This window comes from Triturus cristatus, chromosome 3_1 (genome assembly GCF_964204655.1).
Source record: "Triturus cristatus chromosome 3_1, aTriCri1.1, whole genome shotgun sequence".
NCBI lineage: Eukaryota > Metazoa > Chordata > Amphibia > Caudata > Salamandridae > Triturus > Triturus cristatus.
Genome location: NC_140583.1, coordinates 649,823,601 through 649,839,202, shown reverse-complemented (window position 1 = coordinate 649,839,202; position 15,602 = coordinate 649,823,601). Strand labels below are relative to the sequence as shown.

General features: G+C 57.0%; 1 protein-coding gene and 1 long non-coding RNA gene across 3 annotated transcripts in view; one reads left to right on the top strand and one right to left on the bottom strand.

Moving 5' to 3' along the window:
- The window catches only part of LOC146860727 (uncharacterized), a 376,528-nt gene that overhangs the window by 340,522 nt on the left and 20,404 nt on the right, over positions 1-15,602 (top strand). The window lies entirely within an intron of this gene.
- Positions 858-6,436, bottom strand: LOC146860728 (uncharacterized). 2 transcript variants are annotated; one of them, XM_085646370.1, is made up of 3 exons: positions 6,053-6,436; positions 2,450-2,525; positions 858-1,480 (listed from the first exon to the last, which is right to left on the bottom strand). In XM_085646370.1, the coding sequence occupies exons 1-3, from the start codon at positions 6,420-6,422 to the stop codon at positions 1,408-1,410; spliced, it is 519 nt and encodes a 172-aa protein (XP_085502496.1). In that variant the 5' UTR covers positions 6,423-6,436; the 3' UTR covers positions 858-1,407. The 2 variants fall into 2 exon arrangements, with proteins under 2 accessions (XP_085502496.1, XP_085502495.1); XM_085646369.1 differs by lacking the exon at positions 2,450-2,525.

The following is a 15,602-nucleotide window of genomic DNA, read 5'->3' as shown; positions in this document are numbered from 1 at the left end:
AACTACTCCATCCCCACTTCACACCGCAACCTTCTCACTTCCATTTGTTTCCTCATTCTCTTCCAAAAAACTCCACCATCATCTCCATTCGTCGTACACTGGTCTGACGCACCCCCACGTTTCCCCAGTATCCCCCTCCCCGGAAGGGTGAGTATGCCCGTCATGGACTCCTCCCCCCTCCCCAATCCGCCCGACACACACACAACCCGTCCTAAACTGGCACGCTGCAACGTAACATCACCAACTAGTTACGTGATTGTAGGGTGGGCGGGTGGCCAAAGCTCCACTAACTAAACCCACCCTGAGGCGCTGGGGAAAGGAAGAGGAAGGACTTCCTCTTCCTCCCCCTTTTAACCCCTACCTGACGACCCCACCCCTTATCCCACCCCTTCCTCCCCTGTCCTTCAATGCGCGAAATCCCCGGGGGAAGACTAGTACGCTGACCTCTCTTCCCCCGGGGCCCGCATCGCGCAATAATCAGTCCACGCAAGGTACTTTAGCGTAAAAGGCCATTTATTAGGACAGGGTTGGACAATCATAACCAAAACATAACACAAATCCCCAACAATCCCCAACAACAACACTCCTCACTATCCCATACTCTCCAAGACTCCAACTACTCCATCCCCACTTCACACCGCAACCTTCAAAGTTCCATTCGTTTCCTCATTCTCTTCCAAAAAACTCCACCATCATCTCCATTCGTCGTACACTGGTCTGACGCACCCCCACGTTTCCCCAGTATCCCCCTCCCCGGAAGGGTGATTATGCCCGTCATGGACTCCTCCCCCCTCCCCAATCCGCCAACCAGGGAACCCCCGGAGGGCGGTTACCTGCCCCACCCCGCACAAGTGCACCTTTCGCCCTCACCCCCTCAGACACCAGATCGACTCATTCCACAACCCACTGATAAGATCCCTCATCTCCATCATATAGTAAGCGTTTCCCATGTGCGAAAGGTGCACGCCATCGTCCCTAAAAAGCAAGGGCTCCTCGAGCCGCAGACCAGGGTGCGCCAGCACCTTGATCCCACAGTCCTCACAGACAACTCTCATCGCCCTATTCAATTTTCTGCGAGCTCGCTCCACCGCAGCGGGCTTCAATGCCCCCCTCCAAATCCTTCGAGGAATGAATTCTGTCCACACAATACAGGCGCCAGCCAGATTGCGTTTCATCGCTTCCAAGTCCCGTTGCATCAAATAAATCAATGACACCGCCGATTGCCGCACCAGATCATTCTCTCCCAGGTGGATAACGAGCAAATCCGGGCACCCTTGCTGCGAGACCTTCTTCGTGAGCCAAGACAACAGTTCCCCCCAGCGCATCCCACTCCTGCCCCACCAAAACACCTCATGACTGCTGCTTCTCAGGCCCAGGTTACGCCCGTACACCGGCCTGTCAGAAAACTTAGCGGCCCAATGCACAAATGAATGTCCAACTATCCAGGTAACCGTCTTGGCTCCTGGACCCCCAACACAACCTACAAAGAAAAAGGGGAGCGTTAGAAACAAGAAAAGTCGCACAACACGCTCACACAGCCGCTGCGCCCCCCCGCCCTACTTCCTAACGTACCGCTCACAGCAGCGCGACCGCCATCTACCAATCTTCCTGATCTTATCCCAGGACCAACCCAGCCGCGCCGCCGCCGTGCCGATCCGAAAGGAATGGGTCCCATACCCAGCCGGGTCCCTGCCTAGGCGCCGCAATGCCATGCGCAACACCGCCAGCAGCTGGAACGCCGTGACCCTCTTCCCGGAGGCATGACAGAAAATCTCCCCCGCCCTCCGGCCGCTCTGCCCACAAAAACTGCTCCACTCCCGCACCGGGCAAACTCCCAACTCCCCCGACTCGCTCAGCCACACCCACGTGCCTCTTCCAGCTTGATCCGTCTTGGAGCGCCCCAGCCATAACCCCAGGCGCACCCCATCCAACCGAACATCCTCAAACCTCATCCCCAGCACCCCCCTACCCCCCAACAACTCCGAAACCCGGAAAGCCCCAAAAAACATCCACGTCATGCATAAACGAAACAACGCCAACTCAGTCATGTCGTAACAAAGAAAACCTAACTCCGCCAATATATCCACCAACAGCTCAAAAGTAATCGCCTCGCGCACAGGCGCCCCCCCCCCCCCGCCCTCCCCGCTCCCTGCTCCAGCCCTTCAGCATCCTGCTCAGCAACTCACCCCTGGCTGGATCGAAACCCAAATAAATCATCCCATAGAAAGAAATCCCCGCCAATTTTCCTGCAATCGTCACCGACGACAGTCCTCTATCCATGCAGTGCAACACATACCGCATGACACCTTCCTCACACTCCCGCTGAGACATCCGCCACGCATCCTGTGACTAACCCAAGAACACACCCAACTCCACCCATGCCAAACGATATGTCCGCCGCGTGGACTCAGCAACAGACTTCTCCACCAGATTCACCAATCTCACTCACCCCAGCTCCAGATACCCTCCGGCACCTTGGTCTTGGCAAAGTCCGCTCCGGGCGCCAACCTTCGGAAACGCTGCCACTGCGAACGAGACAATGCATCCGCAATGTCATTGCTAGCGCCCGGCACATGCTTCGCGCGAAACAGCACATTGAAACGCAAGCACAGCAGCATGAAACTTCGCAGCAAGCGCAGCACCCGCAGGTCCCTTGCCCTCTGATGGTTCACCAAATCCACCACCGTCCGGTTGTCCACATGAAAAAGCACCGACCTGTTCCGGAATTCCTGTCCCCACACCTGCAGCGCCACCAACAGCGGAAAGAACTCCAAAAACGCAATACTCCTGCCCTGTGTCAACCAGTGCGCCGGCCACTGCTCCGCACACCACCGACCGTCCCAAAACACACCGAAGCCGCGCGCCCCAGCCGCCTCCGAAAAAATCTGCACCTGCCATACCATGTTGTCATCCGCGAAATCCAAGGAGACCCCATTGAAGTCACTCAAGAACCCCTGCCACACTCGCAGATCCGCACGGACACCCACCGAAATCCGCACCCGGTGATGAGGCAACACCGCCTCCGACATGGCCAGCCCCAGTCGCCTGCAAAACGTCCTGCCCGCCCGCACCACACGACACACAAAGTTCAGCAAGCCCAACAACCGCTGGACGGACCTCAAATCGATCTTCCGCTGCAAAACAACCTGGCTCAAACAATCCTGCATCTCCTCCGCCTTTTGCTGGGGAAGGCGCGCCATCCACTCCACTGAGTCCAACTCGATCCCCAGAAATGCCAGACAACAACTGGGCCCAGCCGTCTTCTCCGGGGCCAACGGCACCCAAACTCCCCAGCCATCCTCTGAAAGTGCCGCAACGCCTCTCCGCACTCCCCCGACCGACCCCGGCCGACTAACAAAAAATCATCCAAGTAGTGGGACACCAGCCGGTGCCCCGCCCTGTCGGTGAAGGCCCATTGCAGAAAAGAACTGAAAGTCTCGAACAGAGCGCAGGAGACCGCACACCCCATGGGCAAAACCTTGTCCACAAAGATGGCCCCCCCAAACTGCATGCCCAGCAATGAAAAATCCGCCGGGTGAATGGGCAGGAGGCGAAACGCCGACTTGATGTCGCACTTAGCCAGTTCCGCCCACCGCCCACACCTCCTCACCAACTCAATCGCATCATCCACCGACGCATACAGTACCCGAGAATCCTCCTCCGCGATGAAATCATTCACCGACCACCCCTCAGGCCATGACAAATGGTGAATCAAACGAAACTCCCCCGGTTCCTTTTTTGGAACCACCCCCAAGGGGGATATGATGAGTTCAGGCAGCGGCCACGTGTCAAACGGGGATGTATGACGTTACAACGCACACTTTTACAACGCATTTTTTACAACGCATAATCCATTACAACGCATGACATTACAACGCATGACACTACAACGCATTTTTAAAAACTACCTTTACAACGCATTTCCATTACAACGCATAATACCTTTACAACGCATACCATTACAACGCATAATATTAAATTGCATTTAAGGTAAGTATTAGATAGTATAGGGGTAAAAGTTACTTTTCTAACTCCAGGGGGTGCAACAGTAGGGTAAGTGTTGGCTAGTATAGGGGTAAAAATTACTATTCTAACTCCAGGGGGTGCAACAGTAGGGTAAGTGTTGGATAGTATAGGGGTAAAAATTACTATTCTAACTCCAGGGGGTGCAACAGTGGGGTAAGTGTTGGATAGTATAGGGGTAAAAATTACTATTCTAACTCCAGGGGGTGCATCAGTAGGGTAAGTGTTGGATAGTATAGGGGTAAACATTACTATTCTAACTCCAGGGGGTGCAACAGTAGGGTAAGTGTTGGATAGTATAGGGGTAAAAATTACTATTCTAACTCCAGGGGGTGCAACAGTAGGGTAAGTGTTGGATAGTATAGGGGTAAAAATTACTATTCTAACTCCAGGGGGTGCAACAGTAGGGTAAGTGTTGGATAGTATAGGGGTAAAAATTACTATTCTAACTCCAGGGGGTGCAACAGTAGGGTAAGTGTTGGATAGTATAGGGGTAAAAATTACTATTCTAACTCCAGGGGGTGCAACAGTAGGGTAAGTGTTGGATAGTATAGGGGTAAAAATTACTATTCTAACTCCAGGGGGTGCAACAGTAGGGTAAGTGTTGGATAGTGTAGTGTAATATTATGCGTTGTAATGGTATGCGTTGTAATGGTAGTATGCGTTGTAATGGAATGCGTTGTAAAGGTAGTTTTTAAAAATGCGTTGTAGTGTCATGCGTTGTAATGTCATGCGTTGTAATGGATTATGCGTTGTAAAAAATGCGTTGTAAAGGTAGTGTGTTGTAAAAGTTGCGTTGTAAAGGTTGTTCCCCGTCAAACGGGCCAGCAATTCGACCTTCCAGCACCTCCTTGCGCAATTTAGCCTCAACCACCCCCGGCAACTCCTTCGCCGACCTCAAATTCTCCGCCCATCTGCTCTCCCGCGGCCCCTGGTACCCCACTCGAAACCCTTCAGTGAATCCCCAGTACAGCCTCAACACCGCTTCCCGATCGGGGTAGCGGGAGAGCCAAGGACCCATGGCCTCCACACTAACTGGCGTAGGAGCCCTTTGGCCCAGCCTGTCCCCTGCCCTTGGTGACCCGCCACTGCTCGGAAGGGGTGGCCAATGTGAAACATTGCGTGACCGGGTGCCGGCCTCCGCACTTAGAACACTCATGTTTAAATCTGCAGGGGTGTCGGGTGCAAAACCCCTTGTTGAAATTCCAACAGGCCCCTGTGGTGGCTCCCCCACTCTTAGCAGGCTGTCCTGTTGCGCCTGCAGCGGCAGCCTGCCCACCCGCGCCCCCGGCTCCACCGGCTCCCACTCCCGCCCCCCCCGAGGCTGGCCGTGACTGAAAAGGCCGATAGGCCACCGGAAGCCCACTAGCCGTGTGCGTGGACGCAGAGGACTGCGTGGAAGACATCCACTGCACCCACAACTCCTGATCTACCTCTCCCCAGGGCTTGTCAGGATTGACGCTGATCCGAGCCCGAAATTCCTCATCGTAACTGAGCCAGGCGAAACCCCCAAAGTGCATCTGCGCTTTACGTATGATATCCATGTATTTGAATAACGCAATCGGCCTATCCTGATGCTTCTCACAATAGATACTTGCATAAAACAAGAAAGCCGACGTCCAATTCTCCATATTCACCGGCACCCGCGGTCGCCGCGTCAACTCCCACTGCTCCTCCTTAGACCCCTCCTTTGCCTGAATCTCCCGGTGCAACAGCTTGAAAACGTCCACATACTCATGTTTCCAAATCCTACCCCTCGTCTTTTCGGACAAATGCGACCCCAACGGCATCGCCAAACCCATATAAGGCAATTTCTTCTTATGCTTGTCTCCCCCTTCCTTCTCCCCCTCCTTCTCCCCCTCCTTGTCCGTCTGAACACCGGCTCCCACAAGCCGCTTCTCATCCCCCTCCGGGGCCACCGCCTCTCCCACCACCCTCACCGACCCATCCCCCACCCCCACAGACCTGCAGGACTTCCGGCGCCCCAACCCGGCACCCCCATCCCACACCCCCCACCATGCGCTCTCACCTGTCAGAGTGCGAGACACCTCCTGCGCCGGTCCGCCGAGACCCGGGGCTGACACTTTCACCGCTGGCGCCTTGCTGCAGCTGGCTTTGGTGGCCTGTAAAACACCAAACTTCCGCGTTGCCTCCGTCCCCTTCACCTCACGCACTTCACCTTCCTCCAACTCCTCGCTCTCCGACTCGTAATCCAGCTCTTCGTCCAAGACATGCTCACCGGGCTCCATCCGCACCTCACGCACCACTCGCTTCCCACCTTTGCCTTCCTCTCCTTGCACAAACTCATACTCCGGCGCCGATGATGCCCGCTCCCTCGATGGAGGGCAGGCCGCCGCGGACCCCCCTACTGCTTCAACCCGGCGTCTGGAGGCCGTCATGCGCCCCGCCGGCCCACCCCGGCCTCTACCAGCAAACTGCGCTGGTTTGGATCCCCCCCCCCTCCCTGGGACCGACATAGTCCGAGGGGGCCCCAGCGCCACCAGGTCTCTGAGACGTCAAGTCCGTCCCTGCCTCATCAACCCAAACCCATCGCCCGCGCCCCCCCGCCGGCCCCGCGCCCCCCCCACGCGCCGCCACCCTGCCCACCGCCCGCTCCCCCCCCGGGGGCACCCCCTCCCTGGACGCGCACATCTCATCCCACCGGCGCTCCGTGTCCTCGATCATCCTGCGCTGTTCCCGTATCCGCTCCTCTAGCGACATCTCCGCCCACCGGTCTTCCCACCGCACCTCCGCACCCGCCACCCGAGGCCCGCGGCCACGCCCCGCACCCCCTGAGGGGCCGGGAGTCCCCCGCCCCGTACCGCGCCCCCCCACCCCTTTAGCCGGGCCCTTGCCTTTGCCCCCCCGCCCTTCCCCTTGCCACCACCTGATCCGTCCGGCGACTGGTCCCCCCACCCACCACCCTCACCCCCAACCGACTCGCTCCCAGAGAGATACTGACCCCAACACCGGGAGGCTCAGACGCCGTTCACCGGGTTTCCCCACAGGCCCCGCCTTCCTACTCCCCCCCCCCGCGCGCCCGCCGCGTGTTTTTTGGGAGGCGGTTCCTCCATGCAGGCTGCTACGGCCGCCGCCACCCCTGCGGACGCCGAACGCGGTGTCCTCGCCATCCCCACCCACGCCTGATCCAACACCCCCAGCCGCAATAAATCCGACCTCCCAGTGCAGCCCAACAGCTACAGAGCCGCGCGCACCGCCGCGTCATCAGGCACCTGGCCCCCACCCCCTTCCATCACCTCACAAGCTCCGCCGCACACCCAAGCCTGCCCCCGCCGACTCCCCCGCCGCACACAGGCCGCCCACCGTCGCCTGACGAGGCCGCCGCAACCGCCGCTCCACTAAACTCCGCAACCGCGCCCCCGCTCACCGTTCCTCCACTCGTCGCTGTGTCCGCCAACCGCCACCGACTCCACGAAACCGGCCACGCGTAGCACCGCGACAACGAAACCCCAAAGCTCCACTCCCAAAGCTCCACTAACTAAACCCACCCTGAGGCGCTGGGGAAAGGAAGAGGAAGGACTTCCTCTTCCTCCCCCTTTTAACCCCTACCTGACGACCTCACCCCTAATCCCACCCCTTCCTCCCCTGTCCTTCAATGCGCGAAATCCCCGGGGGAAGACTAGTCCGCTGACCTCTCTTCCCCCGGGGCCCGCATTCCCGCACCCAATCGACTGATCAGGCCTAGAAGCACGAATCTAGCCTAGCTAAACTCCTCAAAAACTAAACTCGACCCTTCCCTAATGGCACTGAGGGCAGGAAGAGGCTGGAACTTCCTCTCCTGCCCACTATAAACTCTAGCTAGAACCCCACCCCTAAACCCACCTCCTGACCCCCTAACTACACCCTGTCCTGAGGTCTCGCGCGAATACCCCGGGAGAAGACTGTTCTGCCAACCTTGCTTCCACCGGGGGCCGCAATCGCATCGCTATCCTCCGCCCCGCCAGTGAAAGGCCCAAGGCTACCGGTCTCCGCTTCGCCTTCGGAGGGCCAGTGGAGGTGTACAGGGCTGCGTCTCGTCCGCGGTCTCGCGCAGTTCCTGTATGGTCGCTAGCCAGAAGCGCTGCACACCCGGGCACAACCATGCCAGATGTGCACTGCCAGCATCTCCGCCGCCACCGCGCCGGCAAAGGGAATCTTCATTTGGCAGGGGTGTAATACGCCCGGTTTAGGTATTTGAAGTGCAATAGCCGAAGTTGGCAGCTATGTTATCAGCAGTGCCGCCTTATGATGGGGTTGACGTAGATATTTATCCCTACCTCCCACAAGCACAGTTTACCTGTGGCCTTCCATCCCCTCAAGCCTCCCTCCCCCCCCTCCCCCGTCGACGGTCATGTGGCGTTGCACTGTATTCTCAGCCCCCCTCCCGCACATCTCTATCGCGAGGCCATCCTGTGTGTGTGGGAGAACCGCCCAGCCATCCTTATCAACAGGACAGCCCTGAGTCTGGGACTGTGTGTCTGTTCGTGCTATCAGCAGCTGCCTGCTGTGTAGAGGGTCTGTCACTGCTCGTTGCTATCAGCAGAGCTAAGAGCTCCAGCTTGTACACCCCCTCCCCCGTTCCCGCGCCCATCAGGCTCCACTTCTGTCAAGAGCAGTCTGAAGTGTGTGTCAGCAGGTACCTCCGAGCTCTGCCCTCAGGCGCGCAACAACCACTGGCCTCACCCGGCTTCAGACCTCCCCCCCCCCCCCCCCCCCCCCCCCCACCCGGCGTGTGTGTGTCAGCCCGGCTGAGACAGTTTCGCTGGCGACCTTCTAATTGCAGCCGCACCCGAGTACTTCACAGGTCTTTAAAATACCATTTATTTGTTAATGAGGGTTTTGTTGTGTTTTCACCCCTTCTTAGAGCCACTCTGCCTATGGCTGGAAGAATTACCCCTCCCCCCCGAAATCTTTTTCAGCCCCCACCCCCGAAATTTGGCTCTAGTGGCCCGCCCCGCCTGCGCAGCCCATGAGATCTGCTCCTTACACGCTTCTTTCTCATCAATACAGGTCTATGTTTTATTTTACCTAAGTTGTGTTATTATCTCCTACAGCGCCAAAAAAGCCCTAGGTAGCCGAGCGCTCTATACTAAATATTATAATATAACAACATATCCTCCCTGAGAACTCTCGGAAGCCTCTCTCCTCAGTCCTTCCCGTCCATCTCCCAACCAACTCCCTTACAAAGTGCTCTCTGCATGCCAGGCCGTCGGTTCTTCTCGTGCCACCCCGAGCCATGTTCTCCCCCTCCACCTCTTCTCGCGCCGTGGTGTGTCCGTCAATCAACTGTTAGCCCGCCCCACCCCCTCCATACCTCTCCCTGCTGTTACAGGCCACTTGTCGGTCTCACTTAGGGTCCACATCTTTCAAAATAAAGGCTGAGAGCAGTGCACATGTCAGGGGTGGACACGGGTGAGTCCATCCATTAATTTTAGAAAGGGGACTCCGTTCCCTTGGAGGCTGAAGGAAGCAAAGACGTCACCTCGTGACCCGGCACCGCAGCTGCTTGAATTTTCAAACACTGCCTGTGTGTATAATCTGGCCTCGGGGTGTTTTTAAAGCCCCCTTCATACTGACAGCAGCCCATTTATTTGTGAGAGAGACCCGGTGGGGGGGAGGGGAGTATAATCTTTGAATCTCTTTTCTGAGAAGAAACAGGCAACGTCATACCATCATTTGTTGTACCGTCACTTCCGCGAAGTCATTCTGAATTGCGTTTGCTAATTAGTCCCTCCACTATTTTTGTTAGGACTTTGGCCCTGACTGAGATCTATTTTATGAAAAGTTCTAAAACGCCGTTAAGGACATTGATGATGATGGTAATAATAATAACCAGTTTTTATTCAGGGGTATAATCCGCACTTGGCGTCGCGCAATAACCACTCCACGCAATTAGTTAGCGTAAAAGGCCATTTATTAGGACAGGGTTGAACAACATAACACAACATCAATCAAACCCCCCAACAATCCCCAACGTCATATCTCTCATCCTTCCATTCGCTCCCACACTCCAAATACTCACTCCCGCATCACACAGCAACCTCCTCACTTATCCCATTCGCTTCATCCCTTCTCTTCCAACCTCCTCCATCGTCTCCATCCATCGCACTCCTGCGTGACGCACCCCCACCTTGCACCTGTATCCCACTCCCCGGAAGGGTGAGTATGCCCGTCATGGACTCCCCCCCCCGAATACCGCCACACACTCTCATCCCGTCCTAAACTGGCACGCTTTACAACCTACACCCGTTCCTTCCACCAAAATTGTAGGGTGGGCGGGTGGCCAAAGCACAACTCCTAACCGGTGCTGGGGACAGGAAGAGGAAGAACTTCCTCTCCAGCCCCCTTTATTAGCTAGCCTAGACCCCACCCCCTGCCTAAACTCTGATTCCCTGTCCTAATATCACGCGAACACCCCAGGGGAAGACTGGTCTGTCGACCTCACTTTCCCTGGGGGCCGCATTGCTATTACACAATTAATGGTACTCGGAGCATGGGTCATTAAATAGCTGAGAATGGCCTTTGTGTATTTGTTACAAATACACCAGAGCTAGCAGTTTGAAAGTATAAGTAGCTGAAATCTGGGAGATTCTGGGCAGATCTCAGTGGCCCCTGGTCACTCTGGGCCAGGAACCGGTCTTCCAGGAATTCCGTAGGAGATCTGTAGAGTAACTCACAAGAAGCGTTTAGAGTAAACAGCGTGAACTCTGTCTCTCAGGCTTCTCTCCACCACACTATGTATGAAGTGTTAGACAAGTGCAGTCACAATTACAATTACAGCGAGTCTCCAATGGCGAAAACCTGGGGAAATGAAGGGTCTGAGCTATTTCAGGAATCCAGGATTCCATCACTGACCTCAGGGCTTTTTTATACAAAGCACTCTAAATTATAAGCAATGGAATTTAAATATGAATAGTTCATGCCAATCTCTGCCGGGGGTCCAGATATGTACATACTTCACTGTGACAATGAGAACTCAGCAGAAAGCAAGGTTTTAATTGCTTACATGAAATTCACAATATTGGCTTAAGAGCTGATTGAAAGAGAAGGAGTGCTCCACAAAGTTGGAGCTAACACCAGCAAGCTTTGGCCATCTACTGATCACGCAACTGCTAACAAAAAATCATGAAACAGGTGGGGTGTAGACAAGTGCGCTGATGGAACAAGTTTGCTGAGAAAAAAAAGGTAGATGGGCTTGATAGAAGACTCCGTGTGCAACGTAGAGAGACTTGAAGCGACTGTTCTGCTGCACTGGGAGCTAGTGCACACTCATCCAGCCATACACACTTGAATTTCCTGATAGACTGCGGCCAGTCTGAACGCTCTGTTGCTTATATGTAGGTGTAAGTGCATCGTGTAATAGAGTTCAGCAGAAATACGTGCTTGCTGACCGTGTAGATCAGGAGGGATAAATCTTAAGATCTTCGGCTGACAAGAGCATGAGGACGCCAAACTCAACTTTTGTCCCCAATGAAAGATTTCTAGCAAGCTTAATGGCCAGATTTTGTTGTCATAAGCTGGGGAAGAATCATTATCGAAAGCTCTGGCACAGAGATGCTCCAGAGTTTGTCACTGCCACCGATCACCTAGACCTCAGTTTTGCCTGTCTCCAGATTCAATAGGTTGCCCCGTTGACTCATTAATTAAAGCAGAATGTTCAAAAAATGAGAATCTCAGAAGCGACTTTCTTGATCAAGCCGAATGAGGGGCTAGATTCTCGGCGCAGATGTGGAACAAGAAACCAAAAGAGTAGAATAGGCTAGCAAGTGGCTGAACATAAATATTAAATATGATCCCCCCCAGGGAGGAACCCTGTGAAACCCCACATGGAACGTGAACGCTCTTAGAAGTACATTGAAGTAGAGTAGCACTGGGAGAAGTTCACCCGGGATGAGCTGTTCAAGTCACTCCGTGCTGAATCAACCCATGCATTCAAAATCACTTGGTCCACAGCGCCAAAGCCCACACGAGGCCAAGGCACCGGCATTAGTATTAATAGGCAAATGATATCACAATGCCAGGAGTACAGGTGATCCGAGTCTATCTTAAGAAGATCGCGAAACATGGAGGATTCAAGATGATATCTCAGTCCTTCACCTTTACTGCTCCCTCTAGGGGCAGTAGGGACTCGTCTCAGCTGGAGGGAAGTTTTTGTTTAACTTCATTCGAGTTTTCCTTAACTGAAGGGGGGTCTGCCGTGGCTGCACAGAGCCACCCATGGCTGCGCAGAGCCTCCCTTGGCTGCACAGTCTCTCTTTGCTGCAGAGAGCCTCCTATGGCTGCGCAGAGCCTCTCTTAGCTGCGCAGAGCCTCCCTTGGCTGCACAGAGCCTCCCATGGCTGCGCAGAGCCTCCCTTGGCTGCACAGTCTCTCTTTGCTGCAGAGAGCCTCCTATGGCTGCGCAGAGCCACTCTTGGCTGCGCAGAGCCTCCCTTGGCTAAGCAGAGCCTCCTTTGGTTGCACAGAGGCTCCCTTAGCTGCACAGAGCCTCCCATGGCTGCGCAGAGCCTCCCATGGCTGTGCAGAGCCTCTCTTGGCTGCACAGAGCCTCCCTTGGCTGCACAAAGCCTCCCTTGGCTGCGCAGAGCCGCCCTTGACTGCACAGAGCCTCCCGTGGCTGCGTAGAGCCTCCCTTGGATGTCCAGAGCCTCCCATGGCAGCACAGATCTTCCCTTGGCTGCACAGTCTCTCTTTGACTGCACAGACCCTCCCTTGGCTGCGCAGAGCCTCCCATGGCTGCATAGATCCTCCCATGGCTGCGTAGAGCCTCCCTTGGCTGCACAGTCTCTCTTTGCTGCAGTGAGCCTCTCTTGGCTGCACAGAGCCTCTCTTGGCTGCACAGAGCCTCCCTCGGCTGCACAGAGCCTCCCTCGGCTGCACGGAGCCTCCCTTGGCTACACAGAGCCTCCCTTGGCTGCACAGAGCCTCCCTTGGCTACACAGAGCCTCCCTTGTCTGCGCAGAGCCTCCCTTGGCTGCGTAGAGCCTCCCTTGGCCGCAGAGTCTACCCTCGCTGCACAGTCTCTCTTTGACTGCACAGACCCTCCCTTGGCTGCGCAGAGCCTCCCTTGGCTGCGCAGAGCCTCCCTTGGCTGCATAGATCCTCCCATGGCTGCGCAGAGCCTCCCTTGGCTGCACAGTCTCTCTTTGCTGCAGAGAGCCTCTCTTGGCTGCACAGAGCCTCCCTTGGCTGCACAGAGCCTCCCTCGGCTGCAGAGAGCCTCCCTCGTCTGCAGAGAGCCTCCCTCGTCTGCAGAGAGCCTCCCTCGTCTGCACGGAGCCTCCCTTGGCTGCACAGAGTCTCCAGTGGCTGCACAGAGCCTCCCTCGGCTGCACAGAGCCTCCCTCGGCTGCACAGAGCCTCGCTTGGCTGCGCACAGCTCTCTTGGCTGCACAGAGCCTCCCTCGGCTGCACAGAGCCTCCCTCGTCTGCAGAGAGCCTCCCTCGTCTGCAGAGAGCCTCCCTCGGCTGCACGGAGCCTCCCTCGGCTGCACAGAGCCTCCCTTGGCTACACAGAGCCTCCTCTGGCTGCACAGAGCCTCCCTTGGCTGCACGGAGCCTCCCTTGGCTGCACGGAGCCTCCCTAGGCTGCCCAGAGCCTCCCTAGGCTGCGCAGAAACTCCCTTGGCTGCGCAGAGCCACCCTTGGCTGCACAGAGCTTTGCTTGGCTGCACAGAGCTTTGCTTGGCTGCACAGAGCCTCCCTAGGCTGCACAGAGCCTCCCTTGGATGCGCAGAGCCTCCCTTGGCTGCACGGAGCCTTCCTTGGCTGCACGGAGCCTCCCTTGGCTGCACAGTCTCTCTTTGCTGCAGTGAGCCTCCCTTGGCTGCACAGAGCCTCCCTTGGCTGCACAGAGCCTCCCTCGTCTGCAGAGAGCCTCCCTCGGCTGCACGGAGCCTCCCTTGGCTGCACAGAGCCTCCCTTGGCTACACAGAGCCTCCCTTGTCTGCGCAGAGCCTCCCTTGGCTGCGTAGAGCCTCCCTTGGCCGCAGAGTCTACCCTCGCTGCACAGTCTCTCTTTGACTGCACAGACCCTCCCTTGGCTGCGCAGAGCCTCCCTTGGCTGCGCGGAGCCTCCCTTGGCTGCACAGAGCCTCCCTTGGCTGCGCAGAGCCTCCCATGGCTGCGCAGAGCCTCCCTTGGCTGCACAGTCTCTCTTTGCTGCAGAGAGCCTCCTATGGCTGCGCAGAGCCACTCTTGGCTGCGCAGAGCCTCCCTTGGCTAAGCAGAGCCTCCTTTGGTTGCACAGAGGCTCCCTTAGCTGCACAGAGCCTCCCATGGCTGCGCAGAGCCTCCCATGGCTGTGCAGAGCCTCTCTTGGCTGCACAGAGCCTCCCTTGGCTGCACAAAGCCTCCCTTGGCTGCGCAGAGCCGCCCTTGACTGCACAGAGCCTCCCGTGGCTGCGTAGAGCCTCCCTTGGATGTCCAGAGCCTCCCATGGCAGCACAGATCTTCCCTTGGCTGCACAGTCTCTCTTTGACTGCACAGACCCTCCCTTGGCTGCGCAGAGCCTCCCATGGCTGCATAGATCCTCCCATGGCTGCGTAGAGCCTCCCTTGGCTGCACAGTCTCTCTTTGCTGCAGTGAGCCTCTCTTGGCTGCACAGAGCCTCTCTTGGCTGCACAGAGCCTCCCTCGGCTGCACAGAGCCTCCCTCGGCTGCACAGAGCCTCCCTCGTCTGCAGAGAGCCTCCCTCGGCTGCACGGAGCCTCCCTTGGCTACACAGAGCCTCCCTTGGCTGCACAGAGCCTCCCTTGGCTACACAGAGCCTCCCTTGTCTGCGCAGAGCCTCCCTTGGCTGCGTAGAGCCTCCCTTGGCCGCAGAGTCTACCCTCGCTGCACAGTCTCTCTTTGACTGCACAGACCCTCCCTTGGCTGCGCAGAGCCTCCCTTGGCTGCGCAGAGCCTCCCTTGGCTGCATAGATCCTCCCATGGCTGCGCAGAGCCTCCCTTGGCTGCACAGTCTCTCTTTGCTGCAGAGAGCCTCTCTTGGCTGCACAGAGCCTCCCTTGGCTGCACAGAGCCTCCCTCGGCTGCAGAGAGCCTCCCTCGTCTGCAGAGAGCCTCCCTCGTCTGCAGAGAGCCTCCCTCGTCTGCACGGAGCCTCCCTTGGCTGCACGGAGCCTCCCTTGGCTGCACAGAGTCTCCAGTGGCTGCACAGAGCCTCCCTCGGCTGCACAGAGCCTCGCTTGGCTGCGCACAGCTCTCTTGGCTGCACAGAGCCTCCCTCGGCTGCAGAGAGCCTCCCTCGTCTGCAGAGAGCCTCCCTCGTCTGCAGAGAGCCTCCCTCGGCTGCACGGAGCCTCCCTCGGCTGCATAGAGCCTCCCTTGGCTACACAGAGCCTCCTTTGGCTGCACAGAGCCTCCCTTGGCTGCACGGAGCCTCCCTTGGCTGCACGGAGCCTCCCTAGGCTGCCCAGAGCCTCCCTAGGCTGCGCAGAAACTCCCTTGGCTGCGCAGAGCCACCCTTGGCTGCACAGAGCTTTGCTTGGCTGCACAGAGCTTTGCTTGGCTGCACAGAGCCTCCCTAGGCTGCACAGAGCCTCCCTTGGATGCGCAGAGCCTCCCTTGGCTGCACG